The sequence below is a fragment of the Corticium candelabrum genome, chromosome 1 (assembly GCF_963422355.1).
Source record: "Corticium candelabrum chromosome 1, ooCorCand1.1, whole genome shotgun sequence".
NCBI lineage: Eukaryota > Metazoa > Porifera > Homoscleromorpha > Homosclerophorida > Plakinidae > Corticium > Corticium candelabrum.
The window spans coordinates 1,121,296-1,135,076 of NC_085085.1; the positions used below are offsets into that span (position 1 = coordinate 1,121,296).

A 13,781-nucleotide genomic window follows, 5' to 3' on the forward strand; every position below is an offset into this window, starting at 1 on the left:
TCAGCGACAGTGAATTGATACGAGGTTCTTTGATAGTGATGTGTATATTATTGATATGCGCTGTATTGGCGCGTGCTTTGTATTTCTTTACCAGTCTATCTAGATATTTACAAATTTCATTTAAGTTCACATTTTATACAGTTTTATATAAGTTCATATTTCATGTAATTTCTCACAGTTGTAGCCATTTATATCTGAAATTACTATTGATATGATATAATATGATATATTTGGTTCACTCCAACATAATGGTGTAGTTCCCTGTAGTGGCAATGTAAAAGAGAGGGAAAGAAAGTACAAGTATTTGTGATGAGAATGCATGTAGTTGAGGTGTCATCGATAATTGTTGTTGCTGTGGGTCCTTTCTCTCAGCTTTGAGGTTTGTGCTGTTAAGATGCTGTCTGTTAGCATCATTTGCAGTCTAGTTTAGTTGTAGAGCTCACTTTTTGAGTCTTGAGTTTAGATATTTACGCGAGAGTACATCATTAGTTGGTATACTGACAGTACTGTATCCTACGGTAGTACCATAGTGGATACAACAGATCAACAATTCACAGGTAAACACTTTGTGTTATGATAAGGTTCTTACAGGCCTGTACAGACACCTCTACACGTTGTTGTAAACATTGTTGTCTAGAGATGTACGCATGTTAATTAACACGTCGTAGCTTGTTGTATCCACTAGGGTGCCTGTTATAAGAAAGCCTTTAAAAAGCCTTTAGGGACTTCCCCGCGTGTGGCGGGCCCGAGTCCACAGTGGACACAGCAAGTGTTGAAAATTCGCAGGTAAGAGCAAACAACGCCAGTCAATTTTTAATTTGACATTCAATTTTTAATTTGTCTCAAAAATTAAAAATGGAATGGAAAAATTGGCCATGCAAATTCAAAATTCAAAATTTAATTTTTAAAATTTAAATTAAAAATAAAAATAAAATTTAAAATTACATTAAATTTAAATTGATTATTGAATTTAACATTGAAAATTAAACTAACGTGCTTGCAATTTCAATATTGCATTGCATTGAAATAGAAATTGGTTAGATATTAAGTATGTTTTCAATATTTATTATAATCCGCAAATAATTATAGTTTGTCAATCAATTTTAATGTTTAATAGAATTGAATATTGAGATTACAAGCAACTTCTAGGCTATTTTCAATTTCTAATTCAATATTTATTCAATTGTTGAAAATGGAATGGACGAAATGGTCACGCACCCTGAGGCCACCCGCTGACATCAATGAGCCGACGAAACGACATCAACCAGCCGACGAATCGACATCAACCAGCCGACGAAACGACATCAACCAGCCGACGAAACGACATCAACCAGCCGACGAATCGACATCAACGACCCGACGAATCGACATCAATGAGCCGACGAAACGACTTTTGACACACATGGCGCGCCATAACATGCATCCTGACCAGCATCGAGTTTCCTCCAACAGTTACTGATTTGTCCCTCAGTAAAGGATTGTTCCTCATCTCGACAGCAGCATAGAACATGTCCATATCGACATGAACAATTGTCCTGCTCATATCTCTCATCTCTTCCATCTCTTCAATTATCTTGTCCACTTTGTTCAATGCCCGTTTCTTGTCTCCATCTGTCAGCTTACTCAATCTCTCTTTCAAGCTCTTTAGTCTCTCTTCTGTCTGCTTTTCTTTCTTTCTTTCGTTCTCGTAAAATTTCGAACCCTTTGACGCTTCGAGAATAATCTGGTTGATCTTTTCTTTATCCAAGCCTTTCATTCCGGCCTTCTGATCATCGAGCTTCATTCTGCTAAGCCCACAAGAGGAGCTCGCCTTCCCGCGGTCACTCATATTTGTATTTGCATTCTGAGCATGCGTAAAAGTAATATAAAATCACGTGAGCTATGAGACCGTATATTCCGATCTCGTCGTCCGTTTTTATTTGACCCTGATTTCTAATTTCTGAGTTGGAAACAAACTAATTAAGTTACCTAATACAGAAATCAAACTAAAACCAAGAACATTATTCTAGCTAAAGCATTTTCTAGTACAAACTAACAACAAAATTTTTGAATTACGGCTTTATAAATCACATATTTTTGTGGTAGTGTCACAGTTTCAAATTTTTAATACGCGAATATGTTAGTACGTAGTCTAGTTTAGACTCTAGTAATTAATGCGGTACCCTTTCCACCTACATTTTCCGGCGATAGCTTCCTGTGAGGTAACTGCATTCTTCTATGTTGTACGTATAAAACAAAACGTTGAAGCTATTCAAGTAAACGATTGTCATACCCATAAGATTATAAGTCTACGCACATGTGCTCGCTCTCTAGGCGTTAGCTACAATTTCAATGACTAGTGTCAGCGGCATTCGCGCATGTGCAGGTCGGGAAAAGTGGTGTAGAACCAACAGGCCAAATGAGGAGGCAAGGGACCAGTCGAGGGGAACCAGATGGTCTAGCTAGGCAAGGTCGTCCAGAATCTCAGTATCATGTCTGGAAACACTGCTGTAGACTACGAAAACAGATTTCAATTTTGAAAAAAATTAGTGAAAGCGCAAACATCAAAATATCTTCGTGTTGCATGAGTCTAGAATAATGTACACTATGTCCAAAGAATTGCTAGACAATTGAGTAATGTTTAGATAATGATATGCAACCGAATACTGTACTCATTCAACTCAATGTAATAACAGTTACTGAGTATGTTAATCTTTCCAGCTTTATCTAGTCAACATGCAACAGCGTCACAACTTGTATACACTTCTACTCTGTAAGCTACTATATATAGTCAACGCACGAACTCAGAAACAAAAACCCTAAATGAAAGCTCCTAAAGACACCAACGCGTTTGGCTACAGTCCGTCAGCCAAGACTTGGTTTTGCGGGAGCGAGGCTAGAATTAATTTTTATATCCGGGAGCTTTCCGCCTTTTTTAGGCGTAGTTGCGTTTGGAAATCTACGGGAAAGAAGGACACTAGGACGAAGATCACTGTCTGTAGAAGATGTGCACGTAAAGGACAACATATTGGCTAAGTCTTATCAAATAAAACTGTTGATAGACATACGTATTTGCGACTAATCACGTGGTAGCATCTCGCTAGTTTTTGAGCACACTGCCGTCTCGTGGCATTTTTCACCAACAACCTAGTACATTGTAAAGAGGGCATGTGATCGCGTTTTACTGCATTCTAAAATCTGGTGTGCATCTACAAACACGGGAGGTTTCTGACCTCAAATTTGACGCACTGTGCAGTAATGGGAGTAAGAATTGTCAAGTAGAAACCACGGTTCTGCGCCTCAGCAGTCTTTTAGGGTGGGATATCGCTACTCTGTCGAGATTTCTTTGCGCTGAGTGCTGTTTTTTACGAGTTACGGTATTCCTTTACTTCTATGCACTATGCATGAGTTTCTAGTGTTCTCTTGTTCTGTTCTTATGCAACTCTATCAAATTGATTTCCGAGTTTGCTGATAGTTGTAAGTGTTTTGATCACCGGCGTAGCGTCTGGGAGGAGGGGCTGGGGAGGCTACTCCCCAAAACATTTGGGCGTGTCATTCCACTTTAAGCAAAACTATAATTTTAAGTTACTAAACAGTGACAGTTTGCTTTAGCCACGTACCAGACCCTCTCGAGCCGTCCTGCCTGGTTCCCGTATAACACAACAACGCCGGTGTAGCAGCGGACTAATGCGCGGACCAAAAATATCGCCGACGGACCTAGTCCGCGAAGAGAAATGATTCCAGAGATCCGAGGTAGACGCAGTGTGCTAGCGCAGAATGTCTTCCGGTACAAGTGCGTTAGCGAGCGGACCTATTTGACCGGCTGGACCTAATCCACTGCTACACCGGCGTTGTCGCGTTATACGGGAACTGGGCACGACGGCGCGAGAGGGTCTGGTACGATGCTAAGTCTGCTTAATCTCAGGGTAGTATGTTGACGATCGACGACGCTTATTGACTCTACCTCTTTGACAATATAATAACAGTATAATAATATAAATGACAGTATGATAAAACCAGTGTCGAGAAGTTGTGGACACGGAAAGTGCGTATGACCATCAATTATTCGAGACGTTAACTACGCTATCCGGCAACGGAAAAGCCAAAGAAGACCGCATAAAAAAGCATGGAGAAGCTTATCTATCAATTATTTTTAAGTAAGTGTAGTTAAGGTCGACAACCCGATTGACCGTAGAATGAAATTTCCTGCAGCTCCGCTACCTAATGATTTGCTTGCACTCCACGGTACTTTCTCCACAGGTTACTCTAGCTAACCTAGGTAACCTTTAGTGCTCGCTATATTACGAAATGCTAAAATTGGTCAACGTCGTTTGCACTGAATTGGTCTTCTAGATTCTATTGTTATCGAAATGCCATTTAATTTGCAGTTGACCATCTCAGCGAGACATGAACACATTTTTGGGACGGACTGTAACAATGTTTCCACTTCTATATACGCACACTGACGGCACTCAGTCCCACAGTTTGTTAGTAATCTGAAATGTATATTATTTACTTAGTTAGATGTATGCAAACTGCGAGTTAGAAAAGTAGAAAATGGGCGTGGCTATGCATTTGAGAAATGGGCGTGGTTTTTGGCCTAATTATTAGGGCCCCAAACATGAGGACCACACTACGCCGGTGTTTTGATAAAGTATGGAGTCATAACTAGCCAAGGAGATTGATGTTGAAAAGGTGTAGAGGCTGAACTGTTTGTTCATGCATTTTAATACCTACTCTACATATGCATCTAATATGGGGAAGAGAAAAAGTGGAGAAACTGTTTATCCTGGAAGAGATTGCCAGTCTTGTGCTAGATGTGGCACCACTTCAGAGATACAGAAAACTGAAAGAAGAGTTAAAGCAGTGGATAGTGGCTGTCTTGATGGCAACCTTTACAAACAGCCTACTATCAATGTATGCAAAAGTACAGGAAAAGAATGTTCTGGCCATCTATCATCACCAAGAAAAAAATTGATGATGCCAATTTTGTCGTTGTAAGTACGCATCATGCATATAAGGAGATACAGATCTAGACTTTATATTGACAATTAATTTTACTAATGATGTAAAACTAGCTATCGTTATGTGTGTGGTGTGCGTGTGTGCGTGCTTGCGTGCGTGCGAGTGCATCTAATGCTTTGTGCTTTATCTATTTTCGAGTCACGTGCAACAAGGAAAATCTCGAAACATTGCTGTCGTTTAACAGCAAGATGTCTCTAAACGGTAAACAGTAAATGTGTAAATAAAGACACGATTTTAAGTTTGCATGCATGTATCTGCGCTTGCGCGTGAATCATGAACGGGCCGCATCAAGATTTTCGACAACCGAGACGATGCTGAGCCACCTGTTGATTTCCAAGTAAGACGACATAAGAAAACGAACACAGAGTACGTAGTTTGAACATTTAGGCAATAGTAACTATGAGAAGACGCCTAGCAAACATTAGTTTACTCATATACTTCTATCACTACGCCGCTTAGTTAGCATGCTACTTGATGAATTGTTATGCATTCATTTTGTAATTAGGACACAAGAAATGTCATATGTTGATATATATACGCAGACTCGTTATCGAAGCACATATAACAATGAACAAACGTATACGTAAACGTCATGTCGAACGTGACTGTCAGAATGGTTCAAGCCTTCTTTTTTGTCTCCAATTTTTGCTCACTGCCGTGCATACGTGATTCCATATCTTCTTCGATCTTCTTTAGCTTTGTAACTGCAGGAGAAACTTGTGCCTTTAGAGCGGTCGAAGTTTCTCTAATACGTTTCACTGCGTCGACGACATCGCCGATATTATTTTGGCTGGCGTACTCATAAGCTGTTTCAGCCACCTCCACTGATCTCACTGTTTTATTCAAATGGCTCTCCAATTTTGTCACGTATGCAAGCACAGACCAGGTCGTCTTTGACAGATCATCTAGCTCCTCACCGAACTTAGTCAAGCGTCGTACAGTATCTGTCATGCTTGCTGATGTATAATAAATGTAAGTCGTACATGCTCCTGCTGCAACTGCTGCTACTATATCGCCGACTAGTGGAAGCCAGCCGGTAAAAAGTAAATCGACAATGCTGCCAACAGCGACAAGGACAGTTCCTAAGCCAGCTGCATCGACTTGCCATTTGCTTTGTTTGGCTTCTAGAAGCTTTGTCTCCAAATTTTTTGCTGCTTTGTATGTGTTTTGTTTTGCTTTATCGGCCTTTCTTTGAAACTCGTGAAGACACTTGGTTACTTGGCTAACCTGTGTTTTGAGTATTTCAATTTGAGATTTCAAAGCCTTAAAGTTGCCTTTAGTAAAATCCTCTTTAGCTCTCTCAATCTTCCCTTCAGCTTTTTTACCCCAATCGGTTAACTCTTCTATTGAAGATGTAAAGTCTTCCGCCGATACTGTGGCAGCGTACACATCATCCCAGGAGATTGTGTTCAAGAATTTGGTATCAGCAAGATCACAAGATATTTCATCTGCAGAATATTTTAGCTTTTGTGCTTTCTCGAATAACTTTGCCATGCCGTTTGCGACAAGAGCAAGAATTTCGGAAGTTAATAATTTAAAGATTTCCTTAGCAATATTTACAAATTCGTTCATGTTATTCTTTGATGCTTGCTCTTCCATGATAGGCCTAAAAGATGGTCAGCAATGATTAGTCTGCAGTTAAACGTCGAATCATTTAAAGTAGTCGAGTGTAGTATTCCTATATATTAATTTTGCAGCACTACAGATTTACTGTGTAGTTTTCTTTATGGACGTAAGGACATGCGCTGAATCGATCTAGCCACGTGCACATACATAAAATGTTGTTGCTAAAGCTGGTCGTCATACTCCAATTCTCCTGTACGTTAATTAAGCTATCTAAGTTACTATAGACTAGCAGCTAATTAATTAACCCTTTATCACCCGACAAGTTATTCGGGCTACTTTGTAATCTGCATACGTGTCGAAAACATGCGTCCCTCAAAATATTTCAAGCCAATACATTAAGCCGCTGGATCTGTTCTTCAAGCGGAAATCACTTTCTAGTCACCAAACTCTAAATTAAGGGTAGATTATTGCTAGACCAACAGCGCAAAGACGGCTTGTACCTACCCCTTAATTAATTCCTAAAGAAGTGCAAACAAAAACGGTGGTCGTGAATGTCAAAAATAGAGACAACAGTTTTCTAAGGTGGTCTCTTTAGGCAGCGCTCTTTTCAGCAGCCGACCATCTTGATCGACTTAATTAACAAATATTCCCAATTAAATGGATTATGTTGAGTCAATAATGGACTGTCATCCAGCAAATCGATCAAATTAAAAACAAATCCTAGACTAAACATCTATACGGATGGGACAAGAGTGTGTATCCACTGACATTCGAGATGCCCAGCAAAGTAAAGTGTCTTCTAGTCGGGAAGGTAGATCAACAGAACTACACATAGGTGAAATATTTTAATCGTCTATTCCAAGATTAGAGCAAGCAGGACCATCGCATGAGCAATGTTTGCATAAAAATTCGCGAGAGAATTTTCTCGAACAATTCAAGTCAGAAGGTTAAAGCATCAGTCATAGAGCTAGTCGAGTAGGGATGCCCAAAACGACAATAACAAACTTACCTTCCAGAATTGGCATGCGCTATCAGCTCAGGTCCCTTACGTGATCTATGCCATGCAACTTTGAACCGCTCATCGACAACGTTGAAAGACCTGCATGCAATTCCAACAATAACGTTAACAACACCAAGAAAATCCCATTGCGAAGTCTACAATTTCTCTTACATCGTTGTCGGGTACGATGGGTTAACTCGATCACTTGTCGATTACCGAAGTCCCAATGCAGCGCAGCTCTTTGCAGAGGATTTGATCAAAAGAAGTGAAAAAAGCAGTCGACCACATTGTGGCAGGCTGTAGTGCCTTGGCACCGATGGACTACACTGAATGCGGTTTAACGCAGTTAGACAGAGTTGACTCCACCCGGGAACGTAGCGCGCGCATCGAAAAGAAGTGTATATGCGTTGTCCTGCCTCCGCAACCGTGTCATTGCGCTCATAGCCTCTGTGACAGCCAACGCAATTTTGCTTTCCTTCCTTTTCCATGTCCGAGGACACGACAGTCACCATCGTTCTCAGTAAAATCAAGTCGCTTATGGCTGAGACGGCCAAGGAAGCAGTTCGAGCCGAGTTGGCGGCTGTTTCGTCGCAACATCCTCAGCGTCAGTCGGATCGTGCTACGGAGAAGCAAGCAGATTAAAAACACACACGCATTCGTTGCGATGTTTGTCGTTCCCCTGGATTGATTGTCCGCTAGCCCTATCTTTACCGTTTCTTTGTTTCTTCTCTTCTCCGCATGCGCAGCGACGCCAGACAACTTGTTATGATTTCATGGGCTCTCGGCGACTACGCTGGTCTGGTCATGTTTTTGTTTACTTTTGTTGTGGTCTTTTTTGGTTTTTGGGTGGCCAAACGAGATCTCCCGCCTGCCGTCACCTTCGGCGTTGGAGCGTTAATTGTGACGCCGCCTAGTGGCACCTAGTGGTACCTGTAGTGTTGAGCGTAATCATCTGGCGCGGCCGTGTGGCGTCCGCCACATGGTTTCCGAATGCTGTTTGCGGGATGCTGGCGCCTGGAGCGGGCACTTGAAACCTGCCACGTGTCTTTGGCATGCCGTTTCTCATGCGTTACTTCTTGTGTGGCCCGACTGGGTTTTTCTGAGAGGCGCTTGTTACGTGCCGTTTTTCAAGCGATATCCTCTATTGGCTCTCTGCGTGGTCAGCTGGAAGCACTCGGTAACTGTTTTAGGACGGCAACATAGCGTCACTTCTTCCGTCGGTCAATCCGGAACTTCGACGGATTAGCTAGTTAACATGCGCATTAACCAGTAGCCACGTTACGGTATTGGTCATATTTGCACGCCACTTGCATGTCGTTTCCCGTGCATGTCGATCCGTGAGTCCACATCGCCTGGTCCACGCTCTCGTCTACCTGGTCCTTGGGACTGTCAGCTGTGCAAGTCATACGGATTACTTTTAGCGGTAAGGGCATCTGGTAAATACTGGCGTTGTCGACTGGAGTGTTGCCTTTAGTTCTCTGCTGTCTCCCACACATTAATTGCGCTTCATGCCAATGATTGTGGCTGTCTTGCGCGCGGTTGTCACTTAAGCGCGGTCCCTCTAACGGGCTTCTACTCAGCGGTGGCAGCTTCTTGTATTGCGTTGTGTCAGTGGCATCTGTGCGTGGCAGCGCTTATAAGCTAATATGCGTCTGCGTAAGTAACGGCGCACCCAGGGTGCTCACGTATTGACGCCGAGGCATTGTTGATATTTTAGGTCAAACTTTGGGCCCCCTGCCAGCTACACCAGCGCTGCAAGAGGTCAACCTAATCAGCCCGGCGAGACTTCGGACTCACCTTGCGGCCCTCAGGCGCCAGATTTGTTTGCTGTTGGGTCATGTATCGTTGGTGAAGGCACAGTACCCATTTCCGGCATGCGTCGTTTGCCAGCTCCAAGCACTGGAATACGTGGACTTTGCCGAAGTCTTACCTGGCAACTTGGAGATGCTCAGGCGTATGCAAAGTTCACAAGCGAGGAAAGGTGAAGCGCCCAGCCGTCGTCGTCTTCGTCAGATAATGGGCATACCAACCTGGGTGCAGTGTTTTGCTGTGTACGCAGGCGTTCTTCTGCAGCGACATCCGGGCAGAGCGCTCGATCTCCTGGGATACTTGTGGCTAGTCGTGCACGAGGCGCAGTGCCACAGTGGGACGGGTCGGCTCCTCTATGATGCAAGGTTCCGGCAGCTAGCGGCGGCCAATCACTCGCTCTTGTGGAGTCAGCTCCACCCTTAGCTATATGCGTCAACCATTCTGGCCATGGACCAGGTACGCTCCTCCCGCTGCCCACACTGCATGCCTGGAAGCCGATCATCCTGCCTCATCGTGTGCTTTGGAGCCAGAGCCATCTCTGCTGAAGTTGCTTCCCACAGCAGCTGCTCCCGTCTCCAAGCTAACCAGCGGTCGAGGTAGTGGGTACGGACAGCGCAATCGGTCTATCAGAGGCTCTGCCGGTCACAAACCTGTCTGCCGTAACTACAATTTTGCCTTGTGCAGCGGCTTCCCGGACTGCACGTACCGTCATGTGTATCTGTAATTTCGACGCTTTCACAAGCTGACAGAGTGCCCGGAACCATCTTCAAGCTCATCCACTCCCACAGGCTCGCAGAGGTGGGCCGTGAGCAGGATGCAACCTCAATGGGGAGAGCAGCTCGGCAGCGGTAGGTCAGCCACGCCACAGCGCGGTAGCGGACTTTGTTTAAGGGGGTAGTGTACTATCGCATGTGCGTTCTGTCATGTAGAGGTTTTTTTGATCCAATTATTGCTGCTGTCCTAAAAAAAATAGAAATTTGTCACATGTTTTACCGCATCACTTAGTCGTACAGTCCGATTTGTCTCTAGCTGATCTCTTGACGCTGTAGTTACAATGTCGTATATATCACTCTACGCTCACAGGTATGCCACACTCTTCAGCTCTGGATTGCAACCTGCGTGGCAGTCGTTCATATCACTCTACGCTCACAGGTATGCCACACTCGTCAGCCCGAGATTGCAACCTGCGTGGCAGTCAGTACCGCTACTTGCCTGACCTCTTGGCCATCGACAGCTGTCGTCCTTCTGGTCGTGTACTGCGGCCAGACTCGGTGTCCTCCGTCTTACCACTAGAGGTGGTAACTTGGCGTCGGGAGGTCGTGTCTTACGCGGACCAGTTCTTTGCTGACTACATACTGGATGGCCTAACAGACAGTTTCAGGATCGGCTTTGCCTACGGCTATGCCATGTGCAAATCAGCGCAACGAAACATGCCGTAGGCTACTGCAAACTCGTCGGTCGTCGACAGCTACCTCAGAGCTGAAGTTGCAGCATCGCGTGTGTTCGGTCCAGTAGATCCTGGCGTGTCAACAGTTTAGGTAAGCCCGATCGGTTTAGTACCTAAGAACCACCAACCCGGGCACTGGCGCCTTATCGTTGATCTCTCCTCACCTCGTCTGGCCAGCGTCAACGAAGGCATCGCTACGGGCCTATGCTCTCTGTCCTATGTTCGTGTTGATGAGGCAGCGCGGCGTCTTTTGCAGCTGGGTGCTGGAGCGCTGATGGCTAAGCTCGACATAGAGAGTGCCCACCGCCAAATTCCTGTACATCCAGATGACCGTCCCTTGTTGGGCGTGCGCTGGAAGGGCGTGGTTTACCTTGATCGTGCTCTCCTCTTTGGTCTTCGCTTGGCGCCCAAGATATTCTTGGCCGTGGCAGACGCTCTTCTCTGGATAATGTATCGTAGAGGGATCACTTCCGGTATTCACTATCTGGACGATTTCCTTTTTGGAGCGGCGAACTCCAGCGAGTGCGCCGACAACTTGGCTACAGCGCTTCGCACGTGCAAATGACTCGGGGTTCCCGTAGCCGCAAAAAAGCTGGAGGGGCCGTCATTGTGCCTTGAGTTCCTGGGGCTGCAGCTAAATTCGGATCCAGGTACGATATGCCTGCCGCAAGCAAAGCTACAACAAACCTGTGGAATGGTTAGCGATTGGCTTGGTCGTAGCTCTTGCACCAAGAAAGAGCTGCTGTCGTTGATTGGAACCCTGCAGCACGCTGCGTCGGTAGTCAAGGCCGGCAGATGTTTCCTTCGCCGCCTTATCGACTTATCTTGCCACGTCAAGCGCCTACACTACTGGGTTTGGCTGAATGCGGACGCGCGAGCAGATCTACTGTGGAGGGATACCCTCCTGGTCCGGTGGAATGGCAAGTTCTCTCTACGTACTCTTTTCTCGCAGCCCCCAACGCACTGGCTGCAATGGGAATGGTCTATAGCGTGGCGTGACTGCACTATAGCAGCCAAGGAGTGCGTGCCGGTTCTTCTCGCTAGCGTCGCTTGAGGTCGTCAATGGCACGGCGAGTGCATTCAGTTTCGGTGCGACAATTCCACTGTTGTGTCCGCCTTGCGTAACCACTCCTGTCACGACAAGCTGGTGATGCACCTGCTGAGGCTTCTCACGTCTGTTGCAGCCCATTTTTCATTCACTTGGCAGGCCATACATATCCCGGGGAAATCTAATCACGTCGCGGATGCCCTGTCTCGTAACAACCTACTAACGGCCCGCTTTTCTCACCAATAGCTACGTTCAGCCCCGGATCAAGTATCAGTGCAATTCCTAGCGCTCTTGCAACCGTCGGACATCAACTGGAGCTCACCCAGCTGGAGGTCGAGGCTAGTCGACTATTTTCATCCGGCTTAGCTCCGGCGACTCTGAGGTCGTACGGTACCGGTCAATCTCGGTACCGCCGATTCTGCCAAAGACTCTCAATTCTTCCAGTGCCTACGTCCGAAAGTACTCTGTATCTTTTCGTCGCAGCTCTCAAGGACCAGCAGCTTACGCACAAGACCATCAAATGCTACTTATCTGCCGTACGTCACCTGCATATTCAATATGGCCATGAAGACCCGTTTGCGTCTGCTCTTCCCCAACTAACATATGTCCTGCGTGCAGTGCGCCGCACACATGGTGAGGGCCACACTCGTCAAGGTCTTCCCATCACACCGATGGAGCTGCGCGCGATCAAGGCCGTCTGGTCTCAGCAGCATCTTAGCTACGATACGGTTATGCTCTAAGCAGCCTGCTGCACGGGTTTTTCTGTTTTCTGAGGGCGGGCGAATTCACCGTGTCATCATTGTTTGCCTTCGACCCTGCATCTCACCTCGCACCTCAGGATATTACAACCGACTCTCACGAGAACCCAACACTTGTGCGTCTGCATCTCAAGCAGTCAAAGACAGACCCCTTCCGCCGCGGTGCCGATATCTATCTTGGACTGAGCGCCAATGACATCTTCCCGGTATCATCGCTATTGGCATACATGGCTTTCAGGGGCACTCGTTCGGGGCCGCTGTTCATCTTCAGCGACGGCTGTCTTCTATCCCGCGTCAGACTGGTGCAAGAGGTGCAGCGGGCGTTGTCGTCAGCAGGGATAGATTGCTCAGGGTTTACTGGCCACAGCTTCCGAATCGGTGCCACCACTACTGCCAAGGCCCGTGGCATAGACTACTCTACCATCAAAGAGTTGGGACGGTGGAAAAGCAAGGCGGTCGAGGCGTACATAAAGTTGCCTGCTAGGCATCTTGCCCGCTGGTCGAAACAATTAGCCTTCTAGTGTGTGTCATTACCGCTGTATACTTATAAGACATCTAATGTAGAGAACACAAGGAGCTTGGCGTAAGGATGTAAGATCTTTGTGCAGACACTATCCGGGCGCTCGCTGGACACCTATTTTTTTCTTACATGCTTCCTGAGGGCTCAATCCTCTTTGCTAGCTGCTGTCTGTCTCGTGGGACAGTCATCCAACCGTTCGTGATCGGCAGACTTAGATTACAGTCTCAAGTCAGGTTACCGTACCTGGAACAAAGGTTTGCTCAAAGAACAAACCTAGTTTGAGCCGGGACCCGGGCCTAAACGTACCCGTTCCATGAAACACGAAACCAGAAGCAAGTGGCGCATGCGCAGAGGCCCGGGTCTTGACCTTCGCGCCACGGCCACACTTTCCGACCAGGCAGGTGTGGTGTCGTGCAGGAACATCTCAACGAGTGACGGTAAGGAGTCAACCAACACAATCAGTAGCTTCCATTATCCACTGGGACATTTTGTCATTTTGGGTTTTCAGTGGAAAGCAGATGGTACCGGCATCATTCTTATAGGCTTGAGAAGACAGACGATATCAATATGATGTTGAATACAGCCATCCCTACTGCTAAGAAATTTGGAATTAATCGTCCTGACATCTG

At 45.8% G+C, this 13,781-nt stretch overlaps 2 protein-coding genes and 1 pseudogene across 2 annotated transcripts; 1 reads left to right on the forward strand and 2 right to left on the reverse strand.

Annotated features, from left to right (window-relative positions):
• Window positions 1–18, forward strand: part of LOC134193717 (DNA polymerase kappa-like) — a 756-nt pseudogene extending 738 nt beyond the window's left edge.
• A 69-nt stretch (window positions 19–87) lies between these two features.
• LOC134193781 (DNA polymerase kappa-like) lies at window positions 88–1,828 on the reverse strand. Its single transcript, XM_062662616.1, has 2 exons — window positions 1,430–1,828; window positions 88–99 (listed from the first exon to the last, which is right to left on the reverse strand). Exons 1-2 carry the CDS (start codon window positions 1,826–1,828, stop codon window positions 88–90), a joined length of 411 nt encoding a protein of 136 aa, XP_062518600.1.
• A 3,683-nt stretch (window positions 1,829–5,511) lies between these two features.
• Window positions 5,512–6,606, reverse strand: LOC134197164 (uncharacterized). The gene has a single exon (XM_062666440.1). The coding sequence runs from the start codon at window positions 6,601–6,603 to the stop codon at window positions 5,623–5,625; it is 981 nt and encodes a 326-aa protein (XP_062522424.1). The 5' UTR covers window positions 6,604–6,606; the 3' UTR covers window positions 5,512–5,622.
• Window positions 6,607–13,781: the final 7,175 nt, after the last annotated feature.